Source organism: Macrotis lagotis, chromosome 4 (assembly GCF_037893015.1).
Source record: "Macrotis lagotis isolate mMagLag1 chromosome 4, bilby.v1.9.chrom.fasta, whole genome shotgun sequence".
In the NCBI taxonomy this organism is placed as follows: Eukaryota; Metazoa; Chordata; class Mammalia; order Peramelemorphia; family Peramelidae; genus Macrotis; species Macrotis lagotis.
This window is the reverse complement of record NC_133661.1, coordinates 19569496-19586114: the sequence shown is the minus strand read 5'-3', so window position 1 is coordinate 19586114 and position 16619 is coordinate 19569496. Positions and strand designations below refer to the sequence as shown.

At 38.0% G+C, this 16619-nt stretch overlaps 1 protein-coding gene across 3 annotated transcripts in view; it reads right to left on the bottom strand.

The window, feature by feature from the left end:
- Positions 1-12746: 12746 nt before the first annotated feature.
- The window catches only part of UBE2D1 (ubiquitin conjugating enzyme E2 D1), a 36110-nt gene continuing 32237 nt past the window's right edge, over positions 12747-16619 (bottom strand). For all 3 annotated transcript variants that reach the window (XM_074232281.1, XM_074232279.1, XM_074232280.1), the window contains one exon: positions 12747-15210. In XM_074232281.1, the coding sequence (XP_074088382.1) occupies positions 15165-15210 (46 nt within the window). In that variant the 3' untranslated portion in view covers positions 12747-15164. The remainder of the gene's footprint in view (positions 15211-16619) is intronic.

Genomic DNA, 16619 nt, shown 5'->3' with positions numbered 1-16619 from the left:
AGAAATAGAAAGAGAAAGGGCAGCTAGGTGGCACAGTGGATACCAGCCCTGGAGTCAGGAGGACCTGAGTTCAAATTTGACCTCAGACACTTGATAATTACCTAGCTGTGTGGCCTTTGGCAAACCACTTAACCCCATTGGCCTTGCAAAAACCTTAAAAAAAATAAAAATAAAACTATATTATAAAGCAACAGTCATCAAAATGCAGCTAAGAAATAGAGAAGCGTGTCAGTGAAATAGAATAGGTGCAAAAGAAACAGTAGTAATCTACGGTTTCATAAATTCAAAGACTCACTTCTGGAATAAGAACTCACTATTTGACAAAAAATCCTGGGAAAACTGGAAAATAGTTTGGTAAAGACTTGGCATAATCCTTCATATTTCAAAGAACTCCATTTGCAAGGTAAAAAAATCATTTTAATTTGTCTCGTTTAAGTCTGGATTCAAATATTGAATTTCCATAGAACAAGGCACACTAGGATAGATTATTTTAAAAATACTTAATGTTTTATTTTTTGATCTCTAAGCCATTTCGTGGTCTTGGCTTCTACTGAATGAACTTTAGGCCTCAGGGGGATTGTTTTCAAAATGACTATGCCAAAAAATAGGTTATAGATAGTTAATAGTTCCCAGCAGTCTAAATTAGCTTATGAATTATTTCTCAACCTAAAAGCAAAGCTTCCATGCAATCCTAATGAGGAGCACATTGTGGGTATTTTTAGATACAGCTGTGGCAGCATTATACAAAATAAATATAGCCTTTTAAAGATTTCAAGCCAATTCTATGAGTCAGCAGAAAGCTAGGACAGACAAAAGGTTAGCTCTAATTTTATGGAAAGGTATGAAATCCTATTGGCTCATTGACTTCCCAGACAGTCTATAAATCTGAATGCAGATCTGAAGATGTATTCTGGAAAGACCTGAGAGACTATATGATCTTAGCACATGAGGCACCTGAAGGGCCAGAGAGGATAAAAAAATGTTTCAATGGGGTGGCTAGGTGGCACAGTGGATAGAGCACTAGCCCTGGAGTCAGTGGAGTCAGGAATACCTGAGTTCAAATCCAGCCTCAGACACTTAATAATTACCTAGCCATGTGGCTTTGGGCAAGCCACCTAACCCTATTGCCTTGCAAAAACTTAAAAAAAAAAAAAAAAGGATTCCAAGATCACATGGCTAGCAAGTAGAAGATGTAAGATTCAAACCCTGGCCTCTATGCAGAGTTCCAGGGATACAAAGAATGGCAAAAATAGTCTCAAATGGCAAAAATACTCTCAAGGAAGTCACAATCTAATGACAGATTAGAATTTTAAAAATAGGGAAGGAACTTTTAAAATACTTCAAATAAATAACTTTTCAAATATGAATTATGTTTCCAACCCTGATAAATAATATAAAATATAAAGATAAGATAAATAAGATTAAAAAAGTCTGACCCAAAAAAATATTCCTTGCAAAGAGACATCATATGCTGAGAATTCTGACCTTAGCGCTCTGCAACAATCAGACACATGGATCCATGATATCAACAGTCATATAGCTAAGCAAACTATTTACTCAAAACTTGCAGGAAGCATCCAAATGTTACCAAATGATCTTTTAGAATGCAAAAAGAAAGTTACTCCTTGAGGAAAATAGGACCCCTGAGCCAGTGTTTTTTTTTTTTTCTAACACACACTGATTACCTCCTATACTGAGGATTATGTATGCTTCCTCTATTTAGGATCATCTTTCTTTCTCCTTAGTATGACTTTGGTAAATTCAAATTGCCTTCTCACTGACACCTCAGCAGTTTACTGCTTTACCTCAGTTTCATTATCCATACATAATCAGTAACCAAGTCCCGTCACTCTTCCTTCTGCTCTTCTCCATTTCCACTGTAGCTATATGTTTGTTGGCCTCCTGATTCATGAAGGGATTATTGCAAGTTTCTGGGTGACCTAGGTCTTCCTCACACCCAGTTATCTTTCATGACCTCACTAGACTGATTCATTTTTCATTTTGCCACTCCCTTCCTAAATTACTCCCAAGATTGACTATGAGTCTATGAGATTATCTGGGTGGACAATCCAGATCCTCCATCAAATGGTTGCATTGTACCAGATGAACCTTTGCTCTTGCTACTTCCAATTCAAAACCTTGATTCCAGTAAGGCCATTCTTCTCCCTCATCATGGTGACCACATACCATGACTCTTACCTCACACTATTTCTCTTCTCTGGGGTATCTTCCCCATTCTTAGTTAACAGAGCCAGTATGGTGAACTAGATGTGGAATCTGGGAGATCTGGATTTCAGTCCGGCCCCTGGGCGACTCCTTTACCCTGTTTTATGGGGAAAATGATGACACTTAGTCAGACTATAAACATTTATTAAAATACTGGTAATGTGCAAAGTGTTATGCTGATCACTGGAGATACAAAGAAAGGCAAAAATTAGAGAGGTGAAAAGTTTTTATGCTTGGGGACCTCCCAATCATCTAGGGGTAAGCTAGGAGGCACAAGGGAAAGAGAGTTGAACCTTGAGTTGGGAGGACCTGAGTTCAAATCCAGTTTCAGACCCATATAATGTCACCCTGAGCAGTTCAATATCTGATTACCTCAGTTTCTTCATCTGTATTACGAGCCAAATCATAAACACTTACCTCCCAGGGAGGTTGTGAGACTCAAATGTAAATTGTAATTGTAAATTGTAAAGTGTAGAGAAGTGCTATATAAATACTAGCTCTTTATCATTATTATTTATTAATCTGGTGAGGGTGATAAATATGTACATCACTATGTATAAACAAGTGACATAGAGAATAAATAAGAAATCATTTCCAAAGGGAACTAAGAAGGATTAGAAAAGGATTCCTGGGAAAGTTGGGATTTTAGCTGAACTTAAAGCCCAGAGGTGGAGTTGAAGAAGGAGAACATTCTAGGCACAGGGACAGACAGTGATTCACAGCTGTTGTGAAAATCAAATAAGACAAAAGACATCAAGCTCTTTGCAAACCTTTCATCCATCTCTAGGTAAATATACGCTATTATTTTTAGCCAACAATACACATACTCTGCTGCCTGCATGAAGCCTTCCCTGACTCACTGCAATCAGTGAATCTAAGAATTATAGCTAGAAGATGAGGTCATCTTGGCCAACCCTTTCATTTCACCAAATAGTTGAGGCTCCGTGACAGAAAGTCATAGATATAGTAAGAATAACCATAATCACAACTAGCATTTCTGGCCTCAAAAGTACTTTTCATGTTATCTCATTTGACCTTAAACCAACCCTGCACCTTGGGTGCTGAGGAAGCAATTTGTTCAAGGCCACAGAAATATTAAGTGATGCAGTCAGGATTGGAACTCAGATCATCAGATTCCAAACAGAACATTCTATGCAGTAATAATAAAGGGACTGCGTTTTGGCCTGGTTGTTTTATGGGTTTATATTTTGCCTTCCCAGTAAGGTTTGCAAACTCTTTGAGAAGGATCTTTTCTTTGTTGTTTTTGTGTGTGGTGTTTTGCTACTGCTGTTGTTTTTGTTGTTCAGTCTTTTGTAGTCATATCTGACTCTTTGTAATCCCATAGTGGGTTTTCTCAGCAAAATACTGGAAAGGTTTGACATTTCCTTCTTCAGCTCATCTTACAGATAAGGAAACTGAGGTAAAAGATAGTGGAGTGGCTTGCCATTTTCTTCTTCAGCTCATTATATAGATGAAGAAACCAAGGCAAATATTAAGAGACTTATCCAATCACACAACCAGTTAGTATCTGGGTCAGTTTTGAACTCAGGTCTTCTTGACTCCCCGCCACAGTGCCACCTAGCCATTCCCTTGCATTATGCAAGAACCACTGTGAACACTTAAATTCTGAAATGAAAAATATTTCATGCTAAAGAAACTAGCCAAGAGGAGTTTGGAAAAGCTGAATAGGGATAGAATTTGATAGTTTGAAAGTCTGGGGTAAAAACTGGAGTCAATCTGATTTTCTATTAGTAGTGACATACATTTAAGGGTGAGTTGGAGGCAGCAGAAATGACCTGGCAGAGCTATTTATTAAATTTTCAATGTAATCATTTTCACCTTGGAAATCAGGGCTTGATTTATTGTTTGGTTAAGTATCTAGACTTAAGAAGATGAAAAAGAAAATAATATTGGGGTTGCTAGGTAATAGAGTACCAGTCTTGGAGTCAGGAGAAACTGAGTTCAAATCTGACCTCAGACATTTAATAATTATCTAGCTGTGTGACCCTGGGCAAGTCACTTAACCCCATTGCCTTGCCAAAAAGAAAGAAAGAGAGAGAGAGAGAGAAAGAAAGAAAGAAAGAAAGAAAGAAAGGAAACATTATCAATGCAGAAGAAACTTAGAGATGTGTTGCTTGTCCACTTTTTTTGGAGATCTGATTGTTAAACATCTACCAGCACACCCCTTCATACAAGTGTTCTTAGAAAGAAAAGCCAATCGCCCAATACTTTGGGGTTTTAATTGTTCAGGACTTCAGTTTCACCTGTGCTTGGGTCAATACAGACACAGGTACTTGAAATGAAAGGAGCTGATTGCTATTCCCTGAAATCTCCCAAAATACAGAATCACTTGAAGAAGCTCTGTTCCTCTGAAGCACAAGAGACTTTTCTTATAACTTACTAAATACAAACAACCTTGATTGAGTGAGCTGCCAGAGTTAAATGCAGCTTCCAAAACTGCCCAGGCTGATATATCACAAAGCTGGATCAATGGGTGTGAGCATGTTTATCCCTGATACAGATAATGGCTCCGACTAGAGCTCTTTCCCAACTCCCACAGAGGAAAGGAACCAGAATTTATTTCCGAGGAGGCAGGGGGAGGGATAAAGGCAAGAAACATTTCTATCTGGCTGCTCTCTGACAGGAACCACTTTGCCAAGTCCTATACAAATACTATTAATTTTACTTGATCCTTATAGCAGCCCTGGGAGGAAAATGCCACTATTTTTCTCATTTCACAACTGGAGAAACTGAGATAGATAGAGGTTAAGCTATTTGCTCAGGGTCAGATCACTAGAAAGCATCTGCCTTCTAGCAGTCTCTCCACAACTGCACCAGATGCCCAACTTTTCTGTTCTGGCCTTGCCCTACTGCCCTCCATTACTTTAAACTGGTGCTTTGGAGTTGTTAAGCTGCTTCCAATACCCTCCCTTTGGAGTGTCCCAAAAGCTTCATAGATCTTGTTATAGCCTTCTTACATATGAGGAAGCCAGAACTTATAAAAGTTGACTTTCCTGCCCATGGTCCCTTTGGGAGGAGGTGCCAGATGGTGGACTTGACCCCATTTGGTGACTGTTCTGGTTTCTATACCATAATGCTTCTCAACTCATACCTTTCTTCAGCTCTCTGGTGGGGGAGGGTTTGTGATCTAATCACAAGATCATAAAAGGAAATCATGACCCTTACATGCATGCATATTTACATACATGAATACATATTTACACATATATTCTCTGGACAGTGTTTGAAATAGCAGCTGCAGAATAGTAGGAGGAGTGAGCAGTAGCTTTGGAACCTGAAGACTCAGGCTGATATTTCCACTTTTTGAGCTATGCAACCATGAGCAAGAAGCCACTATAACCATTTCTTTACCTCAGTTCCCTCACCTGTAGAATGGAGATACTGTCTAAAGAAACTAGCCAAGAGGAGTTTGGAAAAGCTGAATAGGGATGGAATTTGGTAGTTTTAGAAGGATCAGGTGAACTATGATATAAAGTAACTCCTAATTGCCAGGTAAGTTTATGAAGAGATAGGCTGAAACAGTGGTGGGGGTAGGGAGAGGATTCTGTTCTTGGAATCAGGAAGCCCTGAGTTTAAATTCAGCATCTGCCACAAGTAAACTAACATTTAATCTGACTTAATCTCTCAGTCCCATAGGCCACAGTCTCAGACTAAGCTTTGGTTAAGTCACTGATATCAATGTGTGAAAGGAGGGCACAGATTCCAGAGTCCCCCACTCCAACAAAGTCACAGGTTTAAATCAAAAGAAAAAAATGATTCTTAGTGTTCCATAAAACCTTGCCGGGACATTCCAGGTATCTAATGGTGACTGTGTGTATAGGCAAGAAACTTAATACAATCATCATAAGAATTCCTGAAAATTCACAAGTTTTTTAAAAAAGATATATCTACCTTAAAGGTTCATGTTTTTAAATGTTTCAGTCTAATCATATATATCATAGTTCTATTTTAGTAAAGTTCTAGTTTTACCCCAAGTGGGGCACGGGAAACAAACAAAAAATCTTTCTAAAGAATTAAAAAAAAAAAAAGAAAAGAGCAACTCTCTCTCCCTCACAGAAGGAAAATCGGTGGTTTCCAGGAACTAGATGTTAAACTATGCATTTTCCAAAGGGCCTAAATGCTTGATTTTCTAGGAAATCTCATATATTTCAAATCAATCCACTCTTTCATAGTTTAATCTCATACTGCTGCACATTATGGGTTAGTGTAATACAAAACATTTCTAGCTAAAGAGTAATACTCTATTAGTGTTATAAATGGTTTCTCCCTCTTTTGCCAATAATTCCCCCCTATAATGACCTTGTTGTCCAAGGGGGAAAGCATTCCTTTTGGAAGAACCTGGGGATGGGGGAAGCACTCTGCTGATTGGTGATTGGTCTTTGGACCACTATTTCTAGACAATTCTGGCCAATTTTCCCTTTCATTCATCTTTGGTTACCTCTTCCACAGTCTGACAACTATCTTGTCATTTCCTTCTCTTGTTCAATTGTGAAACCCCAAACTATTCAAGATTAATTCACTGTCATTGTTTTTGGGTGGGGCATGTCAACCTATTTCCCTAAGCTTCTTCTAACTATAGAACTCACTTTCTAAACAAAAATGCCTTTTCCCAGAGACTAGGTAGTTAAATGGAAGGAGAACCAGCTCTGGAGTCAGGAGGACCTGAATGCAAATTTTACCTCAGATACCTGACACTTGCTAGCTATATATATGACCTTGGCCAAGTCTGATTGTCTTGCACTCAGAGCCATCTCCAATCATCCTGATTCATGTCTGGCCACTGGACCCAGATGGTTCCAGAGGAGAAAGACAGATGACTTAGCCTAGTCCCCCCCCCCCCCCAACCTTACTCATGGCATAGCATCACCTACCTGATATCATGGTTTCTTTAAGAATGAGGGACAAACATCACATTCCAGGCTATCAAAGTAATTAAAAAGTGACTTCCTTGAGGGCAGGGACTTTCTTTGCTTTTGAATTTGTATACGCAGGACTTACCACTGAGCTGGGAACATAAGGTTTTTTTTAAAAAAAAATCATGAATTATTATCAAACAATTGCCAACAAGTATTGAAGTGACCAGGACAGACTCATAGCCCCATGCTAGAGATGTATTTTCCTCAAAAAAGCTTAAACTAGATACATACACACACACAGACACAGTCTTCAGGGGATGCAAAATACCGTGGCCATTCCCAGCCTCTGGGAATGTAGCAGAAGTGGTTATCAGATGACTCATTCTGTATCTAAGCCCCTAGCCCAAGCCTTTAGGACTGTAAATTCTTAGGTACATCCAGAGGCTTGGATGCAGCATCAAACAGTGATGAGTGGGGAATGTTTTTACAAATGGAGAGAGAAACTTTTATCTAATATCTCCCTGATGACATAGCTTGCCAGAGGAGTAAAAAGGAAATACTTCAAAATTCTGGACTTACCTGAATGACAACTAACCCATAAGTTTTAGGACTGTGAGCTCAAGCGAAAACATTTTTGTTGTTTTCTTATTTCAGTTGTGTCCTGTGCTTTGTGAACCCACTTGGGGTTTTCTTGGCAGAGAAACTGAAGTGGTTTGCTATTTCCTTTTCCAGTTTATTTACAGAGGCAGAAACTGAGGCAAATGGGATATTACCCAGTCTGAGCTAAGGCATATCACCTAAATATTTGAGAATAAGCTCTAAAAGTATTTTTTATGAAGAAATTTGCATTAAAAACTTTTATTTAGGGCGGCTAGGTGGCGCAGTGGATAAAGCACTGGCCCTGGAGACCTAGCTGTGTGGCCTTGGGCAAGCCACTTAACTCCATTTGCCTTGCAAAAACCTAAAAAACCCCCAAAAAAACCCTTTGTTTAGAGGAAGGGGTTCTAGACCTGGAATTTTATCAGTGTAGGGGGGTAAATTCATATTGAAATGCCCTATAGCAGGGTGAGGGCTTCCTGATTCAAAGGTAGCCTTTCATTCATTGTGTCTCCTTGTCTTTTCCTAAGAGCAATAACAATGGTTGGATGGTTAGAGATGAAGATGATTCCTAAAGGGCGAAACACAAATTGCTAATTTAACAATTAACCTAATAATCAGTGGGATACAAATGAAAACTTTAAGATATATTTGGCAAATATATCCCAAATGGGGAAAATATAGCATTGGGAGGAGTGAAGTTTGGTTGATTCCTGTCCTTCGTTATTGAAGACCAAAATGACATTACTATGTTAGAGTTAGTGTGTCTGACGGCGACTGATCAGACCAATGGCATGTTCTACCACAGGTCGGGCACAAATAGTCCATGTGAACACTTGGGGTGGGTTCTCTAAACTTATATATCTCACATTTCCTTTGAGCTCCTTCCATTCTGCCTTGCTCACAGAGCACAGCCCTCTCTGATGAGGGCATGCCATCCTGGGCACTCCTGTGCCAGGGTTTCCTGTGCTGCATAATCAATTCCAAGAAGTCTTTTTTTTTTTTAAGATTTTTCAAGGCAATGGGGTTAAGTGGCTTGCCCAAGGCCACATGGCTAGGCAATTATTAAGTGTCTGAGGCTGGATTTGAACTCAGACACTCCTGCCTCCAAGGCCTGTGCTCTATCCACTGCACCACTTAGCCACCCCCCCCAAGAAGTCTTAAGAGATTCTTTCAGGGTGCCACGGTCTAGCTTTTTCTGACCCCTTTGTGTGAGTTCTCCTTAAAATAGTTTTGTTTTTTTTGGCAAGGGTATGCCTGGCATGTGAGAAGAGTGACGATAAATTATAGGCAGAGGAGCAACTGGGGGGCACAGAAGATAGAGCACTGACCCTGGACCAAGAGGACCTGAATTCAACTCCAGCTTTAGACTGGCTGAGTGACCCTGGGCAAATCACAATACACTTGCCTCCATTTAAAGGAAAAAAAAACATGACAGAGCTGTGAATGAAAAAACTTTGGAGAACAATCTGGCAACCCGGTTACCAAATTGATCTGCACCCATTACTCAGGATGCTCACTAAGAGGACCCTAATTATAAAGATGTTGTTAAAAAGCCAGGAGAACATCACATACACTAAGAGCAGCATCGTGAGATGGTCAACTCTGACGGACACAGTTCCTCTCAGCTGTTCGGTGATCAAAGGCAACTCTGAGAGACCTGTTAGAGAAAACACCATCCACATCCAGAGACAAAACTAGTGCCTGAATGCTGAGCAAAGCATTCTACATTCACTTCTTAAAACTTTTTACATTTAGTTTTTTGTTCTCATGTTTTTCCTCTCTTAATTCTAGTTCTTTCACAGTATGACTAATACAGAAATATGTTAAATGCAATTTTACATATATAGCCATAGTAGATTGCTGCCATGGGGAGAGGAGTGGGAAGGGATGGCAGTGGGATTCAAAAGTTTGCCAAAGGATGAATGCTGAAAACTATCTTTGTATGTAATTGGAAAATAAATAAAAGGAAAAGATCTTCTTAAAAGGGGGTAAGGAGAATCTTATTTACATAAAACTATGCATCATACCTATAAGAATATGACCTGGTCCAAAGAACTTTGGGAGGGCATATGAACATTCTTGTTCTGGTTGTGTTGGAACAAGGCATAGGTGAAACACAAAGCACATTTCTACCCTCATCAGAGGGAACCCAAAATGTATCAAATGAGAAATGATGGTTTCTAGAAGTAGGGGGAACATTGTGAATAGGTGATGGAGGCACTGATTTCAACATCCCGGAAGATTGAGGTCAAGACCTGTCTTTGACTTAGGGGTTGTGGGCCCCTGGGCAAAGCACTTAGTCTCACTGCCCCAGACGACTAAAACCATGACTTTTAAACTGCAGATCTGAGTTGGTTTATTTCCCATGTTGAATTCTCCATGTCAATTAAAACCACAAGTGGAAACTTTTTTTACCTTTCCCTCAGTTGCATGAACATGCAATTCTCTCATTCTCTTCCATATTTCTTGATTTTTAGAATTCAGATGGAAGTCACAGTCAGAATACTATATGGTGATACACACAATCTAAGTTTGTAGTGGGGTGGGTTTAATAGTAAATGGAAATAGGCATTCTATTACTTTTTTTTTTGGCAGAAAAACTTGGTACAAACTTTTTTGGAAAGCAACCTGGAAATATCCCTAAAATATCCCTACCCTTCAAGCCAAATGATTCAACCACTTTTATACTAAAGGTATCATGAAAAGAGGTGGTGATGGACAACTAAACAAAGATAGTTTATAAGCAGTTTTATCTGCATCTTGCTGTATGAGGAAGGCAGGATTGAAGCAGTCCAAAGGAAATGTGAGATATGTAAGTTTTAAAATAAGCACCCCAGGTGTTCCAGTGGACGTTAAGTGTGCCTGACTTGTGATAGAGCATTCTAGGTTCATAATGATCTGATTGGACACACTGCAATTTGTCTCTATAGTAATGTCATTTAATCATCTGTAATAAGAAATAAAAAAAAAAACTTTTGTCCAACTATTGGAAAATGGTCAAATTATATCAATATGATAAAAAAAATCTTACAATGGTGTTCAATATTTCAGTGGGTGGGTGTTCCTTATGGTACTCACCACAACCCATCTATACTTTCTCATTGTGTGATTCTCTTTCCTGTTTTCTCACAGGTCCTACTGGATTCCCTATTGGTGAACCTCTCCCCAATACTTCAGGGATTTAACTAGTGTTTTTGTTTAGTTTTAGATTTCATGGGTCCAAGACCAGCACACCTGGGCTGTCCATATGTTGCCCCCCACTAAGCTGCAGAACTGGGCCTGTTCCAATCAGACAGTTCTTGGACAATGTCCCTCATGGCACCTCTTAAGCTTAAGTCAGTACTGGAATATGGCGAACCTTTTACCCATCCTGCATCCTGTGCCTTGGATCTGCAACCCTTGATTTTTTGATGTTCCAAGATTCACTTATCTCCAAAACTGTGAAAAATGAAAAGAAATACAAAGGAAATACACAAAATAGAAATGTGCACATCACAAGGAGAAATACAAGTCAAGAGTTTAGGGCAGGCTTGAAGTCAACAAAAGAACAAATGTGGTTTCTTGGTTTATTCCACTTTGTTATATAAGCATAATGTGCCATCTGCTCAGGGAATTAAACATTGAAGAGGTGAGAATACAAGGGCAGAATGCTGAATAAAAAGTATTTTTTGTCAGTTTTCAATTCTTGGGGAGAAACCAGGGGAATGGAGGAAATATTCAAAAATAGCTAATGCGAAAACAATTGACATGGATCAGTCTTATTAAAAAACAATGTATAAAATATTTTAGGACTATTATATGTGCTTGTGATTCTCCAGAACATAACTTAGAAAGTTAAAAGCAAAAATGTTTTATATGTTTTGTTTAATCGTTTCAGTCATATCTGACTTGTGACCTCATTTGGAGTGGCTTGCCAACTCCATCTCCAGCTCATTTTAGAGATGAGGAAACAGGCAAACAGGGTTAAGTGATCTACCAAGGGCCACATATGTTCTAAGTGTCTGAGGGCACATTTGCATTCACAAGGGTGAATCTTCTTGGCTCTAGGCCTTATAGCGTCCTCGCCATGTGTTTATGTATAGATATAGACATGTCATTTTAAGTAACTTAAAGTTGTGATCTAATGTCATGAGGTTCCTTCCATTGTCTGTATATTTTTAAAAATGACTTTGCTTTTAAGAACTTGAAATATGTTCAGATCACACCATGACAACAATCAAAGTGCTCACATTTGCCTACGTTCAACTTTAACTTCTCAATGTCTCCTGTATTTTAAAATATAAAATTAAGACTAATCTCTTGTTAAAAGTCAAGGATTTGATCAAGTATGAAATCAGTAAAATGTAAAGAAACTATTTTTGTTCTCATGACAAGTTGAGTTATAAGGGGGAAAAAATCTCAGCTCCTTGCATTCTGCATATTTAGCTACATCACCTAATTAAGGGGATTCCGTAAAACTGATGGTAAGTAATGGAATTCAGTTTCTTTTTTCCTCCATTAGATATTCTGCGAGGAAACATTCATGACGGAGTAAACAAAATACTGGGACTCTCTTCATTTATTATGTTCAGTAGGAAACAAAGTAATAAAATCTCAATTGCATTAGAAGAAAATGATGTAGGCAGTTGCTTGGAACTTAAATCTCTAGATATGACATCCCCATGAATGGGACCAAAGGGGGCACTCATTCACTCTTTCTTCTCCCCATGCCAATTATAATTTCCACCTGAATACTAGGGAGCATAGTCTAAAATTGGTTTTACATGTAATTAGGGGAAAATAAATTATTAAATACATTTCAAAAAAGAACTGGGAGTCTAGAACCTCAAGTGGGTCCCAACACCATATTGTTTTTAAAAGTTACAAGAGGGGCTTCTTGCATTTTAAAAGCTATTTGGAAGACTAACTGGGTGATTCATCATGATGCCACTATGGACCTTTTCATTTGTCTTGATTCAACAAGTTGGTGACTTTATTCTGTATAACCCAAAGCCTGGAAAGCAAAGGAAGAGAACTAAATTGAGTAAAGCAAAGCAAACAGTGTTTTGTCAAGTTTCAGAAACTTTAATGCAAGAAAAAAATGATACTTCCATAAATGAAGGTCACAAAACAAAAGCTATAATAAGGATATTCCAGCCAACAAAGTCCTTTACTACCAAAGTAGATTTAATTATCCAACCCCAGTGAAGCCCAGAGTTTCTTTCTAGCTACCTCAACCCCGTTTCAAATTCAGTGAGAAAGTAGCCCAGAATATAAAGTATCTTTCAGATGATATCATGAATACTCAAAGTATGAGGTGGTTTTTTTTTAACAATCACATTTTAAATTTCCATTTCACAATTCATTTAAATATTTTACATACATTTATAAAACACATGACAGTTCTATTTTTTCCATAAGCTTATTTGTGCTGTAACTTTCTATCCAGAAGCTAGCCAACCGATTTAAATTATTGTCATAAGCCCATCACAAATAGGTGTACGTTTATGGAATCACTGCAGTAACGACGGGAAAAATGACCGTGTTAAAGACATTAGGCGGTGAAAAAGGAAAAACACCAACAATAATAATAATAACAACAACAACAGCAACAACAACAATAATAATAGCACCTTGGTGTAGGGGAAATAGCACTGGCCCTAGAATCAGAAGACCTGGGTTCAAATTCTGGCTCTATCACTTCCTTACGGTGTGACCGTGTGCAAGTTACCTGTCTGTTCTGAACCTGTTTCCTCCTCTGTCCAAGGGGAGCACTCACTACCACTTGGCCTGCTTCCCCTCATGGGCTTTGTCATGAGGACCAAATGAGATCATGGATGCAGTGCTTTCCAAACTGCCACTCACTGGACAAATGGAAGTCATCACTAGCTTTTAAAGTCAAATGATTAGAAAATTTCTTTTCTTCAAAGGTTTCATTATGCAATAACGAGAGTTTGACACAAGTCAATTGGGGGCTTTGAAGCAAGCTACTCACAAAAATAGACTCAAACATGCATGATTTTAGTGTCTTCTTAAAACTTCTATAGTAAAAAATTGGTTTAATTGAAAATTGAGAATCCATTTCTAAAATACTATATTAGTAATTCTATGTTAAATATTGAGGATAAAATGAAAGTTAGATCTACTGAACTCATTTTTAAAACATGCACCTGTAGACAGATATTAAGTTTGACTAATTCATTAAACTAGGCCTTATGTCTACAAGTGCTGTCCTCAAGGGTCCATCCCCCAGGCCTGCCAAAATATAATCATCTTTTCTAAGAGATTCCTTCTGGTTCTCTAATAAACAAACAAACCGCCTCAACACCAGGATCCACGACAGACCCACAATATTCTGAATTCTGCTCAACAGCGAGAGTTACAGGAATTATCTGTAAGAACAATGATTTCCTGTGAAGGGATGCTAATTTAATGTCAGACAAGATTTATACAGGAAATGTAATAACAACAAATGAAAATTAAATACATGAACTCTGAATAAGGCAGACCTTATTTTTCCAAAATTTGGAGTATTCCTCATCGACAATTTGCATGCAAAACTATATACAATATTTAGATCCTTTCTCATAGACCTAGTAATGAGTCTTGTTGTAAAAACAGGCATGACAAGTAGTAGAAAAAGCATTTTATTTATATGGAAAAAGCTACAGTAAGATCTGTAAAAGGTCCATGAGAATATTATATTGCCCATAACGTACGAAAAAAATCAAATGTGAATAGCAACAAATCAAAGTTACATATCTTCCTACTTAGCAGTGCAATTAGTTCACATTGCAATAAAATTAAGTCAAGTATGCAACATAATCAAAACAAGTGTTTCTCCACAATCAGCATACCGAGAATTACAGTGTAAAAGATCACGTTAGAGTTGAAGAATCTGCAATCAGTCTACAGAATATCCTAAGCAAGAGAAGGAGGCGAAGCGTTCATTCATTTCATTACTCGCAGTTGTATTTTGTCAATACTGTGCACAGGAAGAGAACGTCTAATGAGTTGACTTACATGGTAAATAAAATATATTTAGTCTATACAGTAAAAAAATACAAATTATATAGTGAGCTAACAAAGAATGAAATCTGAATACAGATTTATAAAACTGACGACATCTTAGACAAACACATACAGTATCTCATGTAAAAACATCTAGTATCAGCAAAAAATAATTTGGTTGCTTTACAACTGCACTGTGGATCTTGTAGGCTGAAGATGCAGATGTCCAAGTATCTTAAAAACCATAATAAATGTCTTTTGCAAAGCATACAAAAGGATAAATACTCTCATCACAGTCTTAAGGTTATTTTTGGAAGTTTGTTTTGTCTTGCTCCAGAAACACATTTAAAATGGGTAAAAATCAAAGGGCTTCAGGGGACACTGGAACAGTAAACGGTGCTCGGTTTACTTCTAATATTGAAAAAACCTAGAATTTACAGTACTCTGGGATATAGGAAAAAATCTTCCAATTTACATTGCATATTTCTGAGTCCATTCTCTTGCGTGTCTGTTGTATCTGTAGGTATACAAGAGTTACAGGGAAAATATGTAAATACATAGGTATCTGTTCAAAGGCTTTATATATAAATGTCCTTAAAAAGAACCCCGCAACAATCTACCCAAGGGTGAACAGCAGGGTCACATCCTTCACCCCTGGAATTACAAATATATCCGAATTCACTCCATTGAAGCATGACTCTTTCCCAAAGCTGGATGGATTTCTCCACTAACTTAATATAAAATCAGGATGTTAAAATTTCAGTCAAGAGAGAATAGAAAGACACTTAGTAATTACCTAGCTGTGTGGCCTTGGGCAAGCCACTTTCCTTACAAAAACCTTAAGAGAGAGAGAGAGAGAGAGAGAGAGAGAATAGAGAACTCATCTTCCAGAGAGAACTCAATCGACTAGATCGGGCTCAGAAAAGCCTGTCTCTTTTAGGTCAGGGATTGTCTGAAACCTGGCTATGGGTAGTGCCCAGGGGCACCGGGCACCTAGAACAGGCTTCTTACAAACCCTGAAAATAAAATACCAACTGAAACAATGTCATCAAAAATGAGCTGAAGGCTCACTTCTAGGGGTTTTGTTTGTGTTTAAAGTTCTGAATTCATGTGAATTTAATTCTTTCTGGAAAGTGAAAACAAATATCTACTCCCCAAAATGGTGGACATGTAACACCCCTCAGGCAGAGCATGCTCAGTAATTACTTGCTGATTTGAACCTTTACTAACTTGCATAATAGTGAATGAAAGGAAAATTCTATTCATTCTATGGGCTGGCTCTCTAGGAGAGAAAGGGAAATGTCTACCAGGGATCGCTATGATGATGTAAGAAACAAGAGAAATCAATGAAATTTTATATTTAAAATGGTAAAGGGAAGAATTGAAAAGGGGGATCATAAGATCAACTTTAAGAGCTGGAAAGGACTTTGGCATCTACTCTCAGACCTTCTTTTTACAGGAAAAGACAAACTAGCCTTACATCACAGTTGGCTCAGTTGGAACTAGGTCTTCTGGAACTAAACTTTATCCTTTCCCCCCCCTGTATCACAGAACATCTAAAAAGTAGGTCAATAAATGTATTTTGCCTGACTTGATAAGTATAACTGATAGCCTACATAATGAGGGGTAGAAAAGGAGAAGATTTGGAACTCAAGACTTTTAAAAATGAAGGCAATTTGTTTTATATGTAACTAGAACTGTTTAATGACATATCTAAAAAATATCCGGGGGGGGGGGGGGAGTAAACCAAAAGTAAGACACAGAAAAGAAGACAAGAGTAGCCAATAAAACAAGGAAAGAAAGATTAGGAAGATACAAATTCAAGTCATGAATAAACAGTTGTTTTCTGAGCATAATTTAATTCATTTAAATACATCTATAAAATCTTTCTTTTCCTTTATTTGGCACATGGAGGCACAAGAGCCT